This window comes from Lagopus muta, chromosome 3, assembly GCF_023343835.1.
Source record: "Lagopus muta isolate bLagMut1 chromosome 3, bLagMut1 primary, whole genome shotgun sequence".
Classification (NCBI taxonomy): Eukaryota; Metazoa; Chordata; class Aves; order Galliformes; family Phasianidae; genus Lagopus; species Lagopus muta.
Window position 1 is genome coordinate 68302955 of NC_064435.1, and position 18423 is coordinate 68321377.

General features: G+C 38.8%; 1 protein-coding gene across 1 annotated transcript; it reads left to right on the forward strand.

Moving 5' to 3' along the window:
* The first annotated feature begins 11 nt into the window (after positions 1 to 11).
* Positions 12 to 16151, forward strand: SRD5A1 (steroid 5 alpha-reductase 1). The gene is made up of 5 exons (XM_048940766.1): positions 12 to 439; positions 2412 to 2578; positions 10324 to 10425; positions 11945 to 12095; positions 14351 to 16151. Exons 1-5 carry the CDS (start codon positions 126 to 128, stop codon positions 14415 to 14417), a joined length of 801 nt encoding a protein of 266 aa, XP_048796723.1. The 5' UTR covers positions 12 to 125; the 3' UTR covers positions 14418 to 16151.
* The last annotated feature ends 2272 nt before the right edge of the window (positions 16152 to 18423 follow it).

Sequence of the window (18423 nt, forward strand, 5' to 3'; positions counted from 1 at the left end):
AGGCGTGAGGCGTGAGGCTCCGCTCCTCTGCGCCGATTGGCCCGCGACGTCGGTGGGCGTGCCGCGGTCTGCCCGATGGATGGAGGCGCCTCGGGACGTCTCGGCTGGATCGGGCGCAGCGCGACATGGCAGGCGGCAGCGCGTTCTGCGCGTTTTGGCAACGGGCAGCGGGCCCGCGGGAGCAGCGCCTGCTGGAGCTGCTCTCCTACGGGCTGGTGGCGCTGGGCGCTGTCTCGGCGCTGCTGTTGCGATTCATCCCTATGCCCTACGGGCGCTACTCGTCGCGGCGCTTCGGCTGGCTGCTGCCTGCCCGGCCCGCCTGGCTGCTGCAGGAGCTGCCCGCGCTCCTCGTCCCGCTCGCTCTGGCCGCCTGCATCCCCGCCTGGCGGCTGCCCAACGCCGTCCTGCTGAGCTGCTTCATCCTGCACTACGTGCACAGGTGCGGGCGGTCGGGGCGGCGCTCCGGGGTGCCGCGCGCTGTCGGATTTCGGCGGTATGGAACGGGGCAGCGATACGATAAGGGCTTTCGGCGCAGTCCTGCTTACAGCTGTTGTGCTGGCAGTTTTGCCGGCGCTGCGAGCTTGAGCCGTGCTGTGGGGTTGACGTGGTGGCTCTGCGAACGGGACTGCGCCTCCGCTTCCCGTCCCTCCCTTCGTAAAAGCATGAATGGCTTTGGAATGGGATCTCGGCGTATCGTTACTTTATAGGAAAGCTGGAATCAGCAGGCAGATGTTGTGTGGCAATATCGTTTTTCTGATTGCATAATGCCGGTGGGACTGTTTCGCTAGTGGTGGCGTACTGAGAGATAGCTCTCGTCGGCTTCAGTTTGTCGTAATGTGGTAGGCTCGGCATAATCAGGTCAATTAATGAATTCATTATGCTTTTTCTTTCAAACCACTAGAGTTTTGCTTCTTCTGTAAGTAACTGGCGATAGGATGAGAGGGAATGGCTTCAAGTTGCAACAGGGGAGGTTCAGGTTGGTTGTTAGGACAAATTTCTTCTCAGAGCAGTGAGGCGATGGCACGGGCTGCCCGGGGGGGTGGAGGAGTTGCTGTCTCTGGAAGTGTTGAAGGTGTGAGTGTGGATGTGGCACTGAGGACATGGTGAGGATGGGCTGGCAGTTGGACTGGATGATCTTCGTGGGCTTGTCCAGCCTTAATGGCTGTGACTCTACTGATGCTTTGAGACAGGAGTCCTCAAGTAGCTGGCAGACACTTGAAGAACAATCACACTTCTGTGATCCCAGTCCTGTATTGTTATAGATCCCAATTAAATCAATACGTGATCAGGAGTTGGCTCGCTGTACGGGGTAGAGTGCGTAAACATTCACTTGCTTTTCTTGTCTGGAGTTTGTTTGTTTGCTCATTTAATCCTCCAGGAAGAGCCATTGGGATTTCTTGCCCAAATGGAATGACAGCTGTGGATTTGTCATTTCTGCAACAGTTTTCTTGGGGCATACTGAGACTGTCAGAGTGAAGCAATTAATATATTTCAAGTGACTTCTAGGGCTAGGAGGCAAGAGAGTTCTATTAAGTTACTTTCAACGGGATTCTCTTTCTCTTTTCTTTCAAAACCATGAATATTCCACACTTGACAATCCATCTTCTGTGAATGGTTTCATAGGCCATATAGATAGAGAAGCTGTCAAAACACCTGCTAGATTATCACATTTTACGATGAAGCAATAGTATAACCTGAGAAGCTAAGCAGGTGATTCACCAGTTGTCCTGTGCTCTGGCTTCCCTGCAGAAGTGCCTACAGTGTGTAAAAGTACACAGGTGTGCCCCTACGCTTGTTGGTGTGTTGTCTGGTCTAGCTATAATTATTGTTTTGATTTGTTCTGATGTTTCAGCTCAGCAGATTGTAATTCACTTGTCCATTTTCTTAGTATCTTACTCACTGTATGGTGCCTTATTCCATACAGATAAGGATGACAGAGCTGTTTGTTGTGAGATATCTTGGTTAGGTAAAGTGTTATCATCTACCACAATGCCTTTCACATTGATGTTGTCACCTGAAAATCCTGATAGGCTTTGCATGTAGGGTTTATGAGACCGGGTTCATTTCAGAATGCTTGATTATGCCACTTAAGGTTGAGGAATAAAGCAGGAGAACATTATGTTGTGTTGAACATCATTTGTCTTTGCCACTCCAATCAGAGTAATTGCTTTGAATACAACGCTCAAAATTTCTGCTGTAAGCAGCTGGGGGAGGACTGGTCTCATAACGCTTGGTAGACAACAAATTGAATATTTAGGTGCTAAAACAAGTGTAACTTTCCACCTGAACTGAGATCAAAGACTGCTGAGAAATTGGCAAGCAGGATATGGTTTATGGATTGCAAGTCTGGACACTGAAAGCATCCTTTATGTTTATTTATGCAACAGATTTTCTTTCCTTGTTTGTTATAGGGCACTCATATTTCCTTTTCTGATCCGGCAAGGAAAGCCAACACCATTTTTCACCTTCCTACTAGCACTTCTCTTCTGTATATACAATGGATATCTGCAAGGCCGAAGCTTAAGCACTTATGCAGAGTACCCTTCAGACTGGTTAAAACGCCCTTGTTTCATTGCAGGTAAGTTAAAATATCCTATGAGAATATTAAGAATAGAAATTTCACAAGTTTTTTTGTTTGTTTGTTTGTTGTTTTTTTTTAAGCTAAAGTTATAATATCTTCAATCACATTTTAGATTTATTTTTTCACAGCATTCCAAATAAGCTTAGTTATCTTGTTTGCTGTAGTATAGCTGAAAACTTTCTAATCCTATTTTATTTTATTTTATTTTATTTTATTTTATTTTATTTTATAGCTGTGAACTGAGATTTTTTTTCTCTGGTGTCAGCACTAGGTGAGCTTACTTTGTTCTTTGACACCAAAGTGAATAAGAATATATTGTGTCACTATTGAGGCCTTAAATGGAAGTTGCAGTTCATGGGTTTAGAACAAATCAGAGATTGTCCACATAACATACTGATTAAACTAAAATTCCTTTTTTCTTGATGTCACAGATATTGAAGGTTTGTACATGGTCAAAAAAAAAACCGAACAAATTAATGGAGTTATAGCAGTTGATGAATAGCAGCATACCACTTTTAATGTCAAAAGACTCTGTCATAATACTGATGTACTTTGTCAAAGAGCAAAACTGCCCCACAAGGATAAGTTGATGGGGTTGATCATTCAGCCCTATGGGGAGGTTAGGTTATAGTTACTCTTGGAGCCAAGCATGTAATTAAAAGAGTAAGATGACCTCATTGCAGCCTTCCAGTTCCTAAAGGGAGCCTACAAATAGGAGGGGAGTCAACTCTTTACAAAGACAGATAAAACCATTTCTCCTTGTCCTGCCATTATGTTGAGAGAGGGAAGATTTGGGCTGGATATTGAGGGGAAGCTCTTTACAGAGAGAGAGTGGTGAGGTGCTGGAACAGGCTGCTCAGAGAGGCTGTGAATGCCCCATCCCTGGAGGTGTTCAAGGCCAGGTTGGATGGGGCCCTGGGCAGCCTGGTCTAGTATTACATGTGGAGATTGGTGGCCCTGCCTGAGGCAGGTGGGTTGGAGCTTGATGATCCTTGAGGTCCTTTCCAACCCTGGCCATTCTATGATTGAATCACCCTGGTGATTCTGCGTTTGCATGAAGTATTCCTTGCCATATTTTTTGTTTCCTAAGCATCTACTTTTACCTACTGTCAAAAATAAAACCATTTTCCAAGGTAGTCTCTGAAGAAGGGTCTCTATGGTCTGAAGATAAGCTAGAATATTTTCTCTTCTAGAATCAGAGCAAGTTAGTGTTTCTCACAGATTTCTCATGCCTTGTACAGCAAGAATAAGGAAGTTTGGCCTTTACTGCAGAGTTATTGTGGATGGCAACAGAGGATCGCTGTGCTAAATGCTGTAATGACTGCGATTAATCTATTTAAATTTCTTCATCTTGTGAAGAGTAGGAAGAAGTACTGTATGTGCTCTAAAAATGGAGAATGTGAGGTACAAGGGAATATCTTCAGTGGGAGATGGCTGTATCTGTAACTCTCTCAGTACTTTCGAAACTTCAGTCTCCTTACATTTGGTTCCAAAAAAAAAAAAAAAAAATCAAAAGATCAGCTGATCAAAACTTGTAAAGACAAATGCAATACAGAGTATAAAAATTCAGCTTCCGGTAACCTAATCCAGTACCTTAATCAAAAGGTGATCTCAATGCAGTGCTGTAAACATGAGTCATGAGCCATAAATTAATGCCTCCTTACTGCAAGATCATTTAAAATGCTATGTGATAAGCCTTGCTTGATCTTCCTTCTTTGTTTTTTCTTTTTTTTTTTTTTTGCTTTGTTAAATGCTCTTTTTTCAAAGATTTTTGAAAGATACAAGTTAATAAATGGAAATATTTAGGTTCAGCTGCCTTCAGTTGTGAACATTTCTGTGTAGGAATTTTGTTTGCAAGTAGTACTAGTTTAGAATATATTTTTATATGTACTTCCTGTACTGCTAGTCATAAGACGTGTTGCTTTAATGACTATAAGAACACCTTTTAAGTCAAAAATATTGCTTTAGATCCCCTGAAAAGGGGGAGGATGTGGGAAAAGTGGATATTTTTTATAAACTTTGCATTTCATTGTAGTGCTATCCCTCAGTAGATCTTACATGAAGTTATATGAAGAACAAAAATGGCAGTGTGTCAGTATGCAGCAAGACCAATTAAGTTCTGTAACTCGAAGCTGAAATGAGATAAATTTGCTGTGAAGACAGAAATTAGGAAAGGTGAGGCTAATTAACCACAGTAGTGGGAGTTTGCAGGGAACCGATGTGTTTTCTATTTGTGCATCCTTACTGAGTGTCTGTTTGCAGGTCTATAAGAGTTCATTGATTTGGAGCAGTTTCGTAGCTTTTAATGCAGTTCCCATGTTTCTGTGATTTCTGATTTCTGTGAACTGTGTTGGCTTTGTTCAGAGCAGCAAACTAGTCTGTTTTGAAAGAAAACTGGAATGTTCTGCTTCAAATGTGGTACAAGACTTGATAAAACCATTGAGATGCAGAGCAATATGGGAACAACACTATGATCCTTATGCATATGTCTCATGCCAATAAAGAACTTGTGAAAAGCGGGAGTACTCATGGTACCTTGAAGTGGTTGATGCTATTAACAGGGTCCTATGCACCTGCACGTGTGATCAGTCATCTGCAGACAGTTACCGTTTCACACCAGTTCTTAGTAAAGTTGCGTGCACTTCCAGTCAGTAGATCCTTCCTTTCTTGCCTTGCTTTAGCTTCATCAAACTCTTGCGGTGTACCTTATGCTGTTCTAATTATCTAAATCCCCATTCAATTGCTTTCTCATGTTGACAGCTAACTGTCAGTCAGGCAACACGTTCTTACTCCGCTCTGTACACAGAGTAGCCATGGAAAGAGCATGGGCAATGCCATTATCTGGGTCCATGGAAGCTGACCTAGCTGTTGTGTCTATACAGCAACTTGCTTTACGTATTCTTGAAACCTGGAATGGGGAGGTGAGTCAGAAGGCACTTACCATGCTGTCACTCTGAATTAGCCTGCAGAGCAGGAGTACATTTTTTTGGAAGATAGATCCTATGTGGGCAGAGCTGATTGGGAAAACAAGAGCAATGAACACGTAGTAAACAGGAAACTGTCCTTCTTATGCACGTGTTTTAGTATTACGTGAAGCCTTAATTTCCAGGTTTAATACCGATGGATGAAAAAATCCTTTTGAATCATAGAGTGTCCTGAGTTGGAAGGGACTCATAAGGATCATCAAGTCCAACTCCAATTCCCACGTCATGTGTCTTGAGAGGTCACCTGTATGTCATGGCACATCCTGTAGATCTCAGAACCTACTGATGTACACTGACTCCTTCCTGTTTACCTATCAAGACTTACCTTGGGCAGAAGCCAAGTCATGCAGATCATGGCCCAACTCTTAATTTTGTAGAGTGGAGTCTCAAGATTCAGCCACGATGAGGACATGAGAATACGGACAATGAAGTACAGTGCTCCCAAAAGGTAGCATTCTCAGAATTGTACTTGCATTTAAGTAAAACTAAAGGATTCTAAATTCTAAAATTGAAGATCAGCGTGGAACTGATTATAACTTTCAGTATAGAGGTTTTTTCTTGTGTTAATACTGGATTGTATTAGTAGAAATACAGTTTACACTTCAGTACAATTAATTTGTGTGCTATTCAAGAAAATTGATTTCAAATTACCGTATAGATAGAAATAACGATACACGTATCTTACAGTACAAATTAAAAAATCCCTTATTTTTCAAGGTATGTTTTCATTTTCTTTTCTGGCCATTAGCAAGTTGGTACATAGCCACTAATGCAAGAGAAGCAAACTTTTTTTATACTTAGGTATAGTAAGAGTTCAACACCCTCTGTCTGGATAGAGATTTATTTTTGAAAGAAAAGACATTCAAATGATACGCTTTCCTAAAAACATTTGAGTTGCTCTGTACTTTTGAATCTTGATATTTGAATTCATCTGTGAATTCCTTGTGTTGATCTAATATATTGGCATCTAATCTATCTTGAGTAATTACGTTGAGTTTATAGTTGAAAGGGTTATGATAAATTTTAGTATAAGACATATAGCATTTACATAGCTTGATTACTAATGAAAACTTTCTGTTCTGTGCTATGAGTAAGAGATGTGCGTGTTTACAGGTCTACATTCTGCTTGTAAGCAGAATGAAACAAGCCAATCAAGCAGTATTTTAAACTTACCGAGGTAAATATGGAAAGGACTTTCACACAGCAACTTTAGTTTCTCTGTAGAGCAGTCAAATCTTTCTTCTTAATCAACGTGGAAGCAGGCAGCAGGCAACAACGGAAAAGAAAGCTGGCAATCAAATTCCTTTGGTTTTCTATGTATTGAAAGAGAATAGTCTGAAAGACTTAATGTGTTACCTTTACACTCAAAAATTATATCTAGAGTGTGAAGTGACTTGGCTCAGAAGCTCCAAAAGTAATGCCTCTTACTTATTTTCATGGAAATACAACAGATACAAAAATACTACTTAATCAAACAGATTCTCAGCTGCGAAACATTATTTTTCAACCCAGTCACCACCATTAGTTGTGCATTTTTTTTGCCAGCAGTCAACAAGAGCTTGCATGCCATGCTTTTAACAGTCTACCCTAGCAGAGGTAACCTGTCACCCTTGCTGAGATGCACCACCCATCCCTCACTGTGAACGCATCCACTGTTTGGTCTCCAGGAACATTCAGCAAGTGCAGATGAATGTCAATGGGTGCAATTTTTTCTGCATGGAGGAATACATTGACAAACTTCTGCTCAGTAGGCACTCCCATGTCAGACACCGTTCTGTAAGACTGCCCCTCTGCTGCCATCTGTCGCATGACAACAAAATGTAATGGGATATTGAGGGGAAAGTTCAGTCTCTACTGCTATGCCATCATCTCTCTGATGTCGTGGACCAACATAATAAAAAGGCATTTCTGTCAGAGCAGCCCTTGTGCTTGATCCAAATAAAATTCAGTATTTTTGCAGGTGGGTTCAATTCAGTTGGCCTGTGTGGAAAAACTTGAATCTTGTCTATTCCTAGCAACAAGGAATACTTTTATCAAAGATGACGTATAGCCAGAAATTTAAACAGAAAGGTGAAAACTGTGAATTTCAATCCTGGATTTTTTTGGAATGTCATGTGCTTTATTGCAACAAAACCTGAGGATGCAGAACACTGTAACCTTTATACTACAGTTTTTATTTCTATGAAACCTTGGATTAAGTGGGTAAGCCATCCTGCTGAGTGACACAAGATAACAGTAAATAAGGTGCATCAAGCCTAGAGTTTTCTTGGTTTTCTCAAAATGTGTTCTTGCATCAGGGCCAGAAGTTCTGAATCTGAGGGATCAGCATTCATGCTCATTACTGGCAACTGTGCTCCACAAGGTAACAGGAGGAATGGTTCTGTATTTTAGTCAATACAGACAAGTTGATTGGTGCCTGTTTGCAGCTAAGGCTGGAAGAGAGGCAATGTCTTTCTGGTTAATATGAAGTTCATTATGCGATCGCTAAGATGATCAGAATGTAACTTTCCCAGAACTTTGTTTAGATACTGTATAGAAAGGTCTGGTCTGACTGTACGTGTTTCCTTTCCCTTCAAAGCAGCGTGCCACAAGATATAAATGGGTAGCTTCTCGGAACAGTTCTCACTGGACTTCATAGGCCTGCTGTTAAGTTAGAACTGGGATAGGATACATCTCACTTTGCACGTATTTCAAACAATGTTAAGGGATGCTTGTTTCAAGCTGGCTTTCAAAAGATTTACAGCTTAATTTGTGGTTACAAATGAAACTTCACAGAAACAGTGTATTCCTGAGAAAGCTGCTAACAGCTTCTGTTCCCCAGTAGCAGCAGTGATAGCAGCCGCTTAATTATTGTTGTTATTGAATTAAAATGTTGGCGGATCTTTTAATGAATGGCATGTGCTTAAAGCAAGCACAAACAAATGGGTCTTTGATCTTGCAAAATGAATTCCAACAGCTGTGTGAAGGCAAGCATTTCCCATCATGGAGGCCTTTGAGGTTTGTGGGGATTAATTTATCAGACCAGATACATTGATAAGATTGACACACTAACAACTTTAAAAAATAAATTAAAAAGTTTTGTTTTTTTTTTTTCCTGCAGTTACACGCTTTGACTAATGTAAGATGTTGTGCATGGTTTTCTTTTTCTTAATGACAAGCCTGTCAGACTCCTCAGTTAGTTTCTGTTCAGATAGTTGAACTCCCAAATGACTTGGAGCTGTTTAATGTACCCTTCTAATTAGGTTAATGCATTTTTTTTACTGTATACCAACTATCTTTATCCCTTTTGCTAGTATTACCAAACACACGCTCACAGCAAGTCAAATATGGGGAAAAAAAATCCCAATTAAGTGCTAACCTAAGTATGCTTTTTCCTGTTTTTCCTGTCTTGTAGAAGTTAGATCGCAACTAAAGCAACAAGCTATTCTGATATCAGTTATCTTTGTTCTGTGCATCTTTGAATGTGACAGTATTAAGTTGTAGAAGTATCAAATTTGTAGAGAGTTTTGATCCTTTGCCTCTCTCAGCTCTTTATTTCACCTTCACAGTCACAGAATATCCTGAGTTGGAAGGACCACACAACAACCATTGAGTCCAACTTGTTCTACATGGGACCGCTTAAAAGCCACAACCTTTGTCTGAGAACACTGTCTAATAAATAGCTTTTGAACTCCAGAAGCATGGGGCTGTGACTAGTGCCCTGGTGAGCTCATTCCAGTGCTCAACCACTTTCTGGTGAAGAACCTGAGGAAGCTGTAGGTCTCCATGAGGCCTTCCCTCAGCCTCCTCTTCTCTGGCCTGTAAAAAAAAACACCAACAAAACGAAAGAAAAACAACACCAAAGCAAGGGACCGCAGCTGATCCTCACATACCTCCCCATCTCTGTAGCCCTCCTTTGGATGCTCTCTAATAGCTTTATGTCCTTCCTATATTGTGATGCCTGGAACTGCCCACAGTTTTATGCAAATTGGGTCTTAGCATTCATTCTTTAGTTCCAGTAATCTTAGAATAAATTTCTGGTTTAGATTGCAGAGAAATCTATTACAACCTGGTACTGAATTTGAGAAATTACAGCAGAAATTTTTCCATAATATTAAACTACATGGTTTCTTTTTTTTTTTTTTTTTTTTTTTTTTTTTTTCCCCTTTTATTTGGTGAATAATTTCAAGCTCAGAGTTTGTTAATGCTCAGCAAGACTAGGTTTACCAAGTTCCTACCCTAAACTTCTAGGAGTATGATGATATTATCTTTGTCAGTCTTGCACGAGAATCTACTGTATTTTTTCATTCCTATTAATTACAAAGCAGTCTGCTGCAGGAACTTTGGCATATTGTCATTTAAAAAGAAGTCTGAGGTGTGTCATTTTACTAGAAATGAGAATAACTAGTTTTCCATGTTCTTTAAAATTTTGATGTGTTTGGTTTTTGATATTGAAGTTAGAAGATATACATAATACATATGTGTATGTATGCATGCATGCACATAAATATGTGCTTATTTTTGTCTATCACCCAAGAATAACACTTTATGCATAAAATAATGTTTCCTTCAAGAGAAATTGCTACAAGCCTTATTTACCTGAGAGCTCAGTGTGAAACTGGGATTGTCCATGGAGTCACTAGAACCGCTTAGAGTGCTTTACATTACCATATTATGACTGCTTTGAGATAACATGCTTAATATGTTACCTGTTACTTTGTTTTCTGATTATTTTCACTCAGTGTACTACAGACTAATATTCTGAATATTTCTTTTCAGGTTTCATGGGGTGGCTGGTCGGCATGGCAATCAATATTCATTCTGATCATATCCTCAGAAATCTGAGAAAACCTGGAGAAACTGGTTACAAGATACCAAGAGGTAATCAATAATCTGTATAGCATTTTTCAGGAGGAGTTCCGGGGCTGTTCAACCTGAAAAAGAAAATACTTATGATGATTTTATCAACAGATGTAAATATCTGATGAGAGGCAGTGAAGATAAAGAAGCCGGGTTCTTTTTAGTGGTGCCTGCTGACAGGCAAAAAGGCAACAGACATAGAAGAAACACATGAAATCCTATATGAACACACAATTCTATTTATTTCTAAGTGTGAGGGTAGTCAAAGAATATAGGGTAGATTGCCCAGAGAGACTCTGCAGTTTCCATCTTTGGAGATGCTGAAAACCTGACTGGACATTCTTCTGGGCTTCCAGCTGTAGTTGACCCTGCTTGAACAGGGTGGAGTTGCACTAGGTGACCTCAAGAAGAATCTTGAAACATAAATAGATATTCCAATCTGTAAATGTGACCTTCTAAAGCTTGGTATTATCTTTTTAGAGGTAAGTTATGATTTGAGAAGAAACTTGTAAAAGCAGTTTGTCTACCTTAGGAAATGGTTTCTTAGAGTTCATATTATTTTTTCCACCAAGAAGATAGTTTTATCTTTGCATGGGCTCTTGGGTTTGCATCTACTGCAAATGAATACTACTGTGCTGTGAAATGTTCAGAAGGAAAAAAGATGTTCTTTGCTGCTTGATCAAGAGGAGTTGTTTTTTTTAATATTACTTATCCAAATTAAGCACTGGAATTCTGCTTTTGTTTTGCCACAAAAGCAAAGTAATTAAAGCAAGGTCAAAACATGTCCTTTACTACAGTTTGCAAATATTTGGTTGGTTCCATTGGCATGGTGCTTACTGTGATGTCAGTTTGTACGTTAACTTTGGAATTAGGGTGAAAGTTCTTATTTTATAACTCTCCCATCGGGTGAGTACTGACTGTTTATGCCTAATTGGCTGTAAAATACAGCTAACAAACTGATAATTTTTGTTTTGTGAGGATCAGTGTTGAAGTACTTGTAGTTAAGATCTGTAAGTCTGACAGGATGCAAGAACAAAAGGGCAACACATCTTAAACTAGAGGACAAGTTTGAAACTTGAATTTTGAATAATATTTTTCATCATTTACCTGAGATGCGTAATTTCTTCAATTTATTGAAGTATTGTATGCTAAAGAAGTATAGGGATATTTTATGAGACTATTCAAAAGGGATTACTTTTTAATTTTTGTTTATTTAAAATAAAAAGTTCAGTTCATGGTCAGTGCCGGCTTGATGTCACTGTCACTGATTTAAGGAGGCATGAAGTCACTTCTGTTACTAAGTATATTGGCTTTTTTTTCCCCCTGTGATTTCTAAAGGATAAATGGAGCTGGGTAAGAATGAAGACTGAAACAATCCCATATAAGACAGCCTGAACTGCAAAACGCTGTTTCTACTGCTTTAAAAAATATACAAAGAGACACTGATGATATGGGTGGTCTTAGACTTTCAGTGAAAGTACTATCAAAGATCTCCTTGATTAATGTGCTTTTAAAGTAATCCTGCCCTTTCTGCCTTTAGGAGGAATGTTTGAATATGTCAGCGGAGCCAACTTCTTCGGAGAGATCCTGGAATGGTTTGGATTTGCTCTTGCCTGCTGCACTATTGAAAGCCTTGCATTTGCACTGTGTACGCTTTTCATTTTGGGTTCAAGGGCAAAGCAACACCACCAGTAAGTGTTTGTGTCTTATAATTTCTGCTGTTTCACACTTCATTTCCATTTCATAAATTATACCACAGAGATGTTGCAGAACAAGTCTAGTGAAAAGCTGTTACTGCTGTGGAGAATGAGAGAATATTCTGAGTAGTATTAAACGCAACAATATTTCAGTAGGGTAGTTAAGCATAAGCACACAACATACAATGAGGTGGTCATGGCTATTCATTAAATGAATGTAGTTCATTCTGGACCTGTGAAGACCTGCTCATAACCTCACATCAGGTTGTCCAGGGCTTCATACATTTGAGTTCAGAGTCCCTCTGAGGACAAAGATTCCAGCACCTCTGAGGAAAAATATCTTGTTTGAGAGCTTTGCCATTCACATAGGAAATAATTCTTTTTCCTTGTGTCTGGCTGGAATTTTCTGTGGTACAACTTTTATCCCTGTCTCTTGACCATTTTCTGCACACCTCCAGGAGGGATATGGCTCTGTCTTCTCTCTAATATCTCTGTGGATAGTGGGTGACTGCAATTAAATGCTCCACTTAAACTTCTTTAACTTGAGCAAATCTAGTTAATTCAACCCTTCCTTGTGTATTTGATGTTCCAGCTACACAGCTGTCTAGATGACCATCTGCTGAACTCTTCCTGAGTTTTTGGGCATACTGAAAGCCTAAAATTGGGTGCAGTAATCTAGATACGGTTTATTGACTGTTGAATAGTTGTGTATAAGCATTTGCCTTAACTTGGGGCTCTGTACATGTTAAAGCACTTCAGTATGCAGCTAGCTGTTGTCACTGCAAGGATCCATCATGCAGAACTCGATGTTCAACCTGTCCACCAGAATGTCTTTCCCCTTTTGTGCAGAGCTGGTACCCAACTAGTTAGTCTCTAGTCTGCAGTTTGGCATGAAGCCATTGCATCCCAGCTGCAAGGAATTGCATTTTCTTTGTGGTTTTCGCTCCATTATCTTAGGTCTCCTGTTCCAGTACTTGTATGCAGAAATAACCCTCTGTCCTCTTCCTCTGCAGCCCAAGTGGTGAGGAAGGAATCAATCAGGTTCTTCAGTCTTTCCTCATCTATTATGTTCTTTGGACTCAAATTCCATGGTTCCTTTCTGTGTATCTTAAGCCTTGGTAAAACTCTTTCATGTTTTTGTAATTAGAGTGTTATGAAAAACCCTGAAGGTTGTTAAAGGTATTAATTTGCATTAAGGGAAGCAATATTTTTTTTTTAATAAAAGGAGTGAAGTGGGGAAAAAGCAAAAGCAAAAATAGCAAATCTAAGCAAGTTTCAATTTTACAAACTTGGAATAAATTACTGAAAAGTAATGTATGATATAATAGCTTAATGTTGATATCACACAACTGCAAGTAATCATGCAATGCATGCTTTCTATAGAAGTCACAGAACTTCCTCTTGTGTGTCACTAGGCAAACAGGCAATGTGCATTATTCAGTGTTGAAACTGTAAGCCAGCAACAACATCAAAATTAGTTGTGCATTATTGTGAGAGTTTTGTTTTCTGCTTATTCCAACTTCAGTCTTTCAGTTAATTTCTGTTAATGTGAACACTTGCAACTTTGAGGAGCCTAGATTATTTAACTTTTTTCTATATTAGAGAAGCAGAATAAGTACTAAACAGGAGTAAATGTGTTTGCCATAAAGTGATGTAATAGCATCTATTAGTGTAATGTGGTTTTCTTGTTTGGTTGGTCAGTTGTTTTTTTTTTGTTTTTTTTTTTTTTGTAATTGTCTGGATGTGAAAATAGTGATAGTTGTTGAAGGGAACTAGTAAAGCTACTGTAGTGTTTGACTGTGTGAGCTCTGACTGGAACTGAGGGTTTTTCTATCCAGAACCAGATGTAAAGTATCATGCTTGCTTATGTAGTCATTATAAGATTTGACTTCTTGCCTTGGATATTATTTTTTTCCTCTGCTTCTAAAATACAAATAGGAATCATTACAATATACATTTTATTACAATAGGCCATTTCTTCCCTGGCTGCTCTCATTGCACTACTAGTTTGATTTCTCACTGTTGGAAGTGGTAGCTTTGTTTTGTTGTACCTCAAAATCAGATTTCCTTAGGGTGAGTGTGGTAAATAGCAGTTTTCTATCTAGAGTAGGTTTTAAAGACATTATTTTCTGGCTTGGATTTGAAAAATACATATTGCTTAAATTGCGTTCTGCAGTTACTTAATTTCCTTGAAAGTATTTTGAAGATGCAATATTCAACAGATTTGGACTTTTCTTTTTTTTTTTCAGATGGTACCTTGAGAAATTTGAAGACTACCCAAAGGATAGAAAAATTGTGATTCCATTTGTCTATTAGTTTATTTCCTAAATACCATCAGGTTCTGATGGTAGCAGCATTTTTAAATGGTTACTTCTTGGAACAAGTAACACTTTTCATGAGTGTTACCCAGCTAATGTATTCTCATCACTGTGACAAAGCCTTTGTATCAGTGCTGTTTGTTACTGCTTTTCCTTGTAATGAAGACCCCAAACTCAGTGGGCATGGTGAACTGGAACAGAAGTGCTTTTGCAGTGGCACATCACCACCGTGAGTACATGAGACAAGACATCTGAATTCATATCATGGAAACTGTTGTACAGGATTTCTGATGCTTCAGTTTCAGCCTATAGTTTTCTGGTGTTCTCATCTGAGGATTGTGCTATGACGCAGTCACCCTCAGTGTACAATCTGGCTGCTGTGTTCAGTTTTCTACTTGTCTGCATACACCAGTGGGATTGATTTGATCGCCTTTCTTATTCTTTCTTCCCTTTGCCCTCCATTTCAGGAGATCAGATGCAGACCAAAGACATTAAATGAATACAGATACTGTGAGATGAGAGATGTTCTTCATCTCCTCTGCACTCCTGTGCAGATATGAACAAAAGAGAGATAAAACTTAATGCTGTTTACATTGATAGCCATAGCAGTGCCTTTCCCAAGTAACTGATTGATTTTAAACATCTACCTCTCAAATTTCATAGCCATCTCAAATAATACTCAACATGTGTTTTCTGCTCAATATTATTTTAGAGGGCATTATTTATTAGGGATAAATGATTCTTTTTAATATTCTGTAGATTTTGCTTACTATGTAGTTTTTTTTTTTTTAAAAAAAGCCTTTTCTTATTGATAGTGAGCTAAATTATTTTATATTTTAAAAAATGGAAAATCATAGGGCTTGTTTCTTGTTTTATCAATATTAGTTCTTGCTCTGATATATTTTTATTCAGAAGGACTCTGGTGGTATTTCAAAGACACGGTGGGATCTCAGGCATACTGACTCTTGAATTTGCACATATTTGTGTCCTTTGCATATTTGTGATATTCAGTAACTTTTTAGAATTGGAGAAAAGTCAGTGTTTCTGCAGAAACCTTAAGGGGAAAAAAAAAAAAGCTCTCTGCACACGTACTTGGAAAATCTTTCTTCAGGACAAATTGGTAATATAATTTCACTAAACAATGAGTTTTCCAGTATTCCATCAAGCTTTGTTCAGAGCTCAAAATTATTATTATTATTATTATATATATATATATATATATTTTTTTTTTTTTTGCATGAATTACTCTACTACCAGAGAAATCAAAGTAATACAAGGGAAGAACTTTTACCTTAAATTTTTTTAGATTAGATGTATATATATTTTAAATATATCCAGGAAATAGGTGGTGAAAAAGTGCTTTGCTACCCAAACTTCTGCTTAACAGTAGTTTCTTCCTGCTCTCCTTGGCACAGTATTCAGTGCACTGAAGCCGTGGCTATCATTATGGGTCTATCAAGGGTATAAAGAAGTGCAGCACATTCTATTGTTATTGCCTGAAATAGTCAGAGAAAAGAGGGGAGCAAAACTGTCATTCATGTTGCAATGATAATCTGCCAGCAGTGAAGCCATCAGACTGTCAGCTGCTCCTCATAGTGAATATGACCAATAATGCTCTCTCCCAACATCCAGGAAGCTCAGCTGAGGGAGAATCTAGGAATACCCATTCCTTTGAAGCCAGTATCTGTTGTGCACGGCTTGATTCTCAAATTGTTTAATTTTTTTTTTTTTTAATGTTTACACCGTTTTTGTTTTTGTTTTTTTGATCATTTTTTGAAGTGATCCTTGCTGTTTTGATCACTTAAAGTGTAGTCTGAAGAGAATTGTAGAGACTGTCTTATATATCCAGGTATTCATAAGCCCTATTGCATCCTTGTGGTGGTTCTTAAATATGGGTATCCAAAAATTCCAGCTATCAGTATCCCTTTTAGAAGAGCAAAATGCATCAACATGTAATCTAAGTGTTTAAGTACTTGCGTGGTTTACAGTGAACTAATATTTGTATTTTTGGGTTTAGTTAAAAAAGCACTAATGCTTTTTTACAATCAGTAACAAACAGCCAATAAAAAATGACTTGGCTGCAGCAGCTTAATCTGTAATCCCTCCTTGTTTACTCCCTCTAATGAAAAGGTGAAGATTCAAGAGATGTGAAACTATTTATAGGTGGTAGTCTTCTATTGTAGTTCGCAGGAAATTTCTACAGATGCATCAATTTTGCTCTGATTCTATGCTGCTAAATATTTATATTGATTAAAAGTTTAGCTTTTATGGTTTGCCTGTAGCAGAGTAGAGATCTGAGACACATGGTCCTCCGAGGAGATTACTGGTGTTCTAGTTAACTGGAATATTAAAATCAAAATGTAAACAAAGAACAATCTTCTGCTTTTTTAATGTTCTACTTACACTGCTGCAACCTGCCACAACTGAAGTACAGAATTGTATTTGAGGCAGTTTGTTCTCACATACCATACAGTACAGCAAGGTGACCACCACTGGTGAAAATTATACAATCATTCTGGGCAAATTCTAGACCTTTTATTTGAATGCTGCTCCTTTTTTGTTTGTAATACTTCATTTGTACTCTCCTCCCATTTCAGGATCTTTGCCAGAATTTGTCAATTTGCGGGAAAATATGATATTGAGAGGTCTTTCTTGAAAGAAAACAGTGTAAAAATGAATTCTGGTTTGCTGTTTCCAGGAGGAAATGTGTATGCTCTCTGTGAGGTAGTAAATAGCTATCATAATCTCTAACAGACATCTCTACTCACATTACCTGCATCTTTCCCAGAGAAGATCCCTACTCATAAAAACAGTTTGTGGCATCTGGCTTGATTACTTTACTGTTGGCAGTCCTTGTTCCAACTTGTGGAGGGTGGCCAAGACTTTTGTACCTGTGAGTTTATTGTCCCAAATAAGATCTTGAGAACTGTGGTAGAAGTAAAGTTGTATTGAAATAACTGCTATGTGAACTGGACCATATACATTCAAAAGAAAAACAAAACAAAATTTAAAAAAAAAACCAAACCATGTAGAAATCACAAGACAAATTTCTATATAAAGGTAAACTTACATAAAACAAAGTATGTAACTGATGTTCTATAGTTGCATATAGCAGTGCTTCCCACCACCAAAATTTAGTTTACTATGGGTAAGCAAGAACTGGATGCCATGTGGAGCCAGGACTTACACTGGTATGGTGGTGGCTCTGAAAGGAAACCCAAATTCCTGCTGCTCTCAGCTTTTCTTCATAGCTATTTGCTCCTGATGAAACAAGAGTTTATGCAAGTTTTTAAAAATAAAATTGTGCAATAAAATAATTGTATTGCACTTGTGGGCAAAAGTTGATTGCATTCAGCAGTTTTCTTAAACTGAAACTGTTGCACAATATTTTGGAAGGGAGACATTTTAAATCTTGATTAATTACTTTTAAAAGGATTATTAGCAGAAGTCCATAAAAGTGAAGTAGTTGTACTTTCTTTCCTTCTTCACACTAGATGAATTGCCACCACAATAATGTTCACTTCTTGTTCAATGTAGACAAGTCATTTACAAAGTGTAATCTTATGTGCTCCTGTATCATAATCATAGAATGGCCTGGGTTGAAAAGGACCACAACGATCATCAAGTTTCAACCCCCTGCTATGTGCAGGGTCGCCAGCCACCAGACCAGGCTGCCCAGAGCCACATCCAGCCTGGCCTTAAATGCCTCCAGGGATGGGGCATCCACAGCCTCCTTGGGCAACCTGTTTCAGTGCGTCACCACCCTCTGTCTGAAAAGGATAGCTGGGCTTCGGAGCATGCAGAGCAGCCGATAGTCTGTAGGTAATATGAAGTCTGTGTATCACAGCATTAATCCTGCTAATTTTCCTGAATGTCTTTATTTCATATACATACCAAAAGAGATTTAAAAAAAAAGAAAAAAAAAGAAAAAAAAAAGAAAAAAGAGAGAGAAACAGTGCAGATTACAAACTGTTTTTTATTTTCCATCAAGCAATAATGTCATC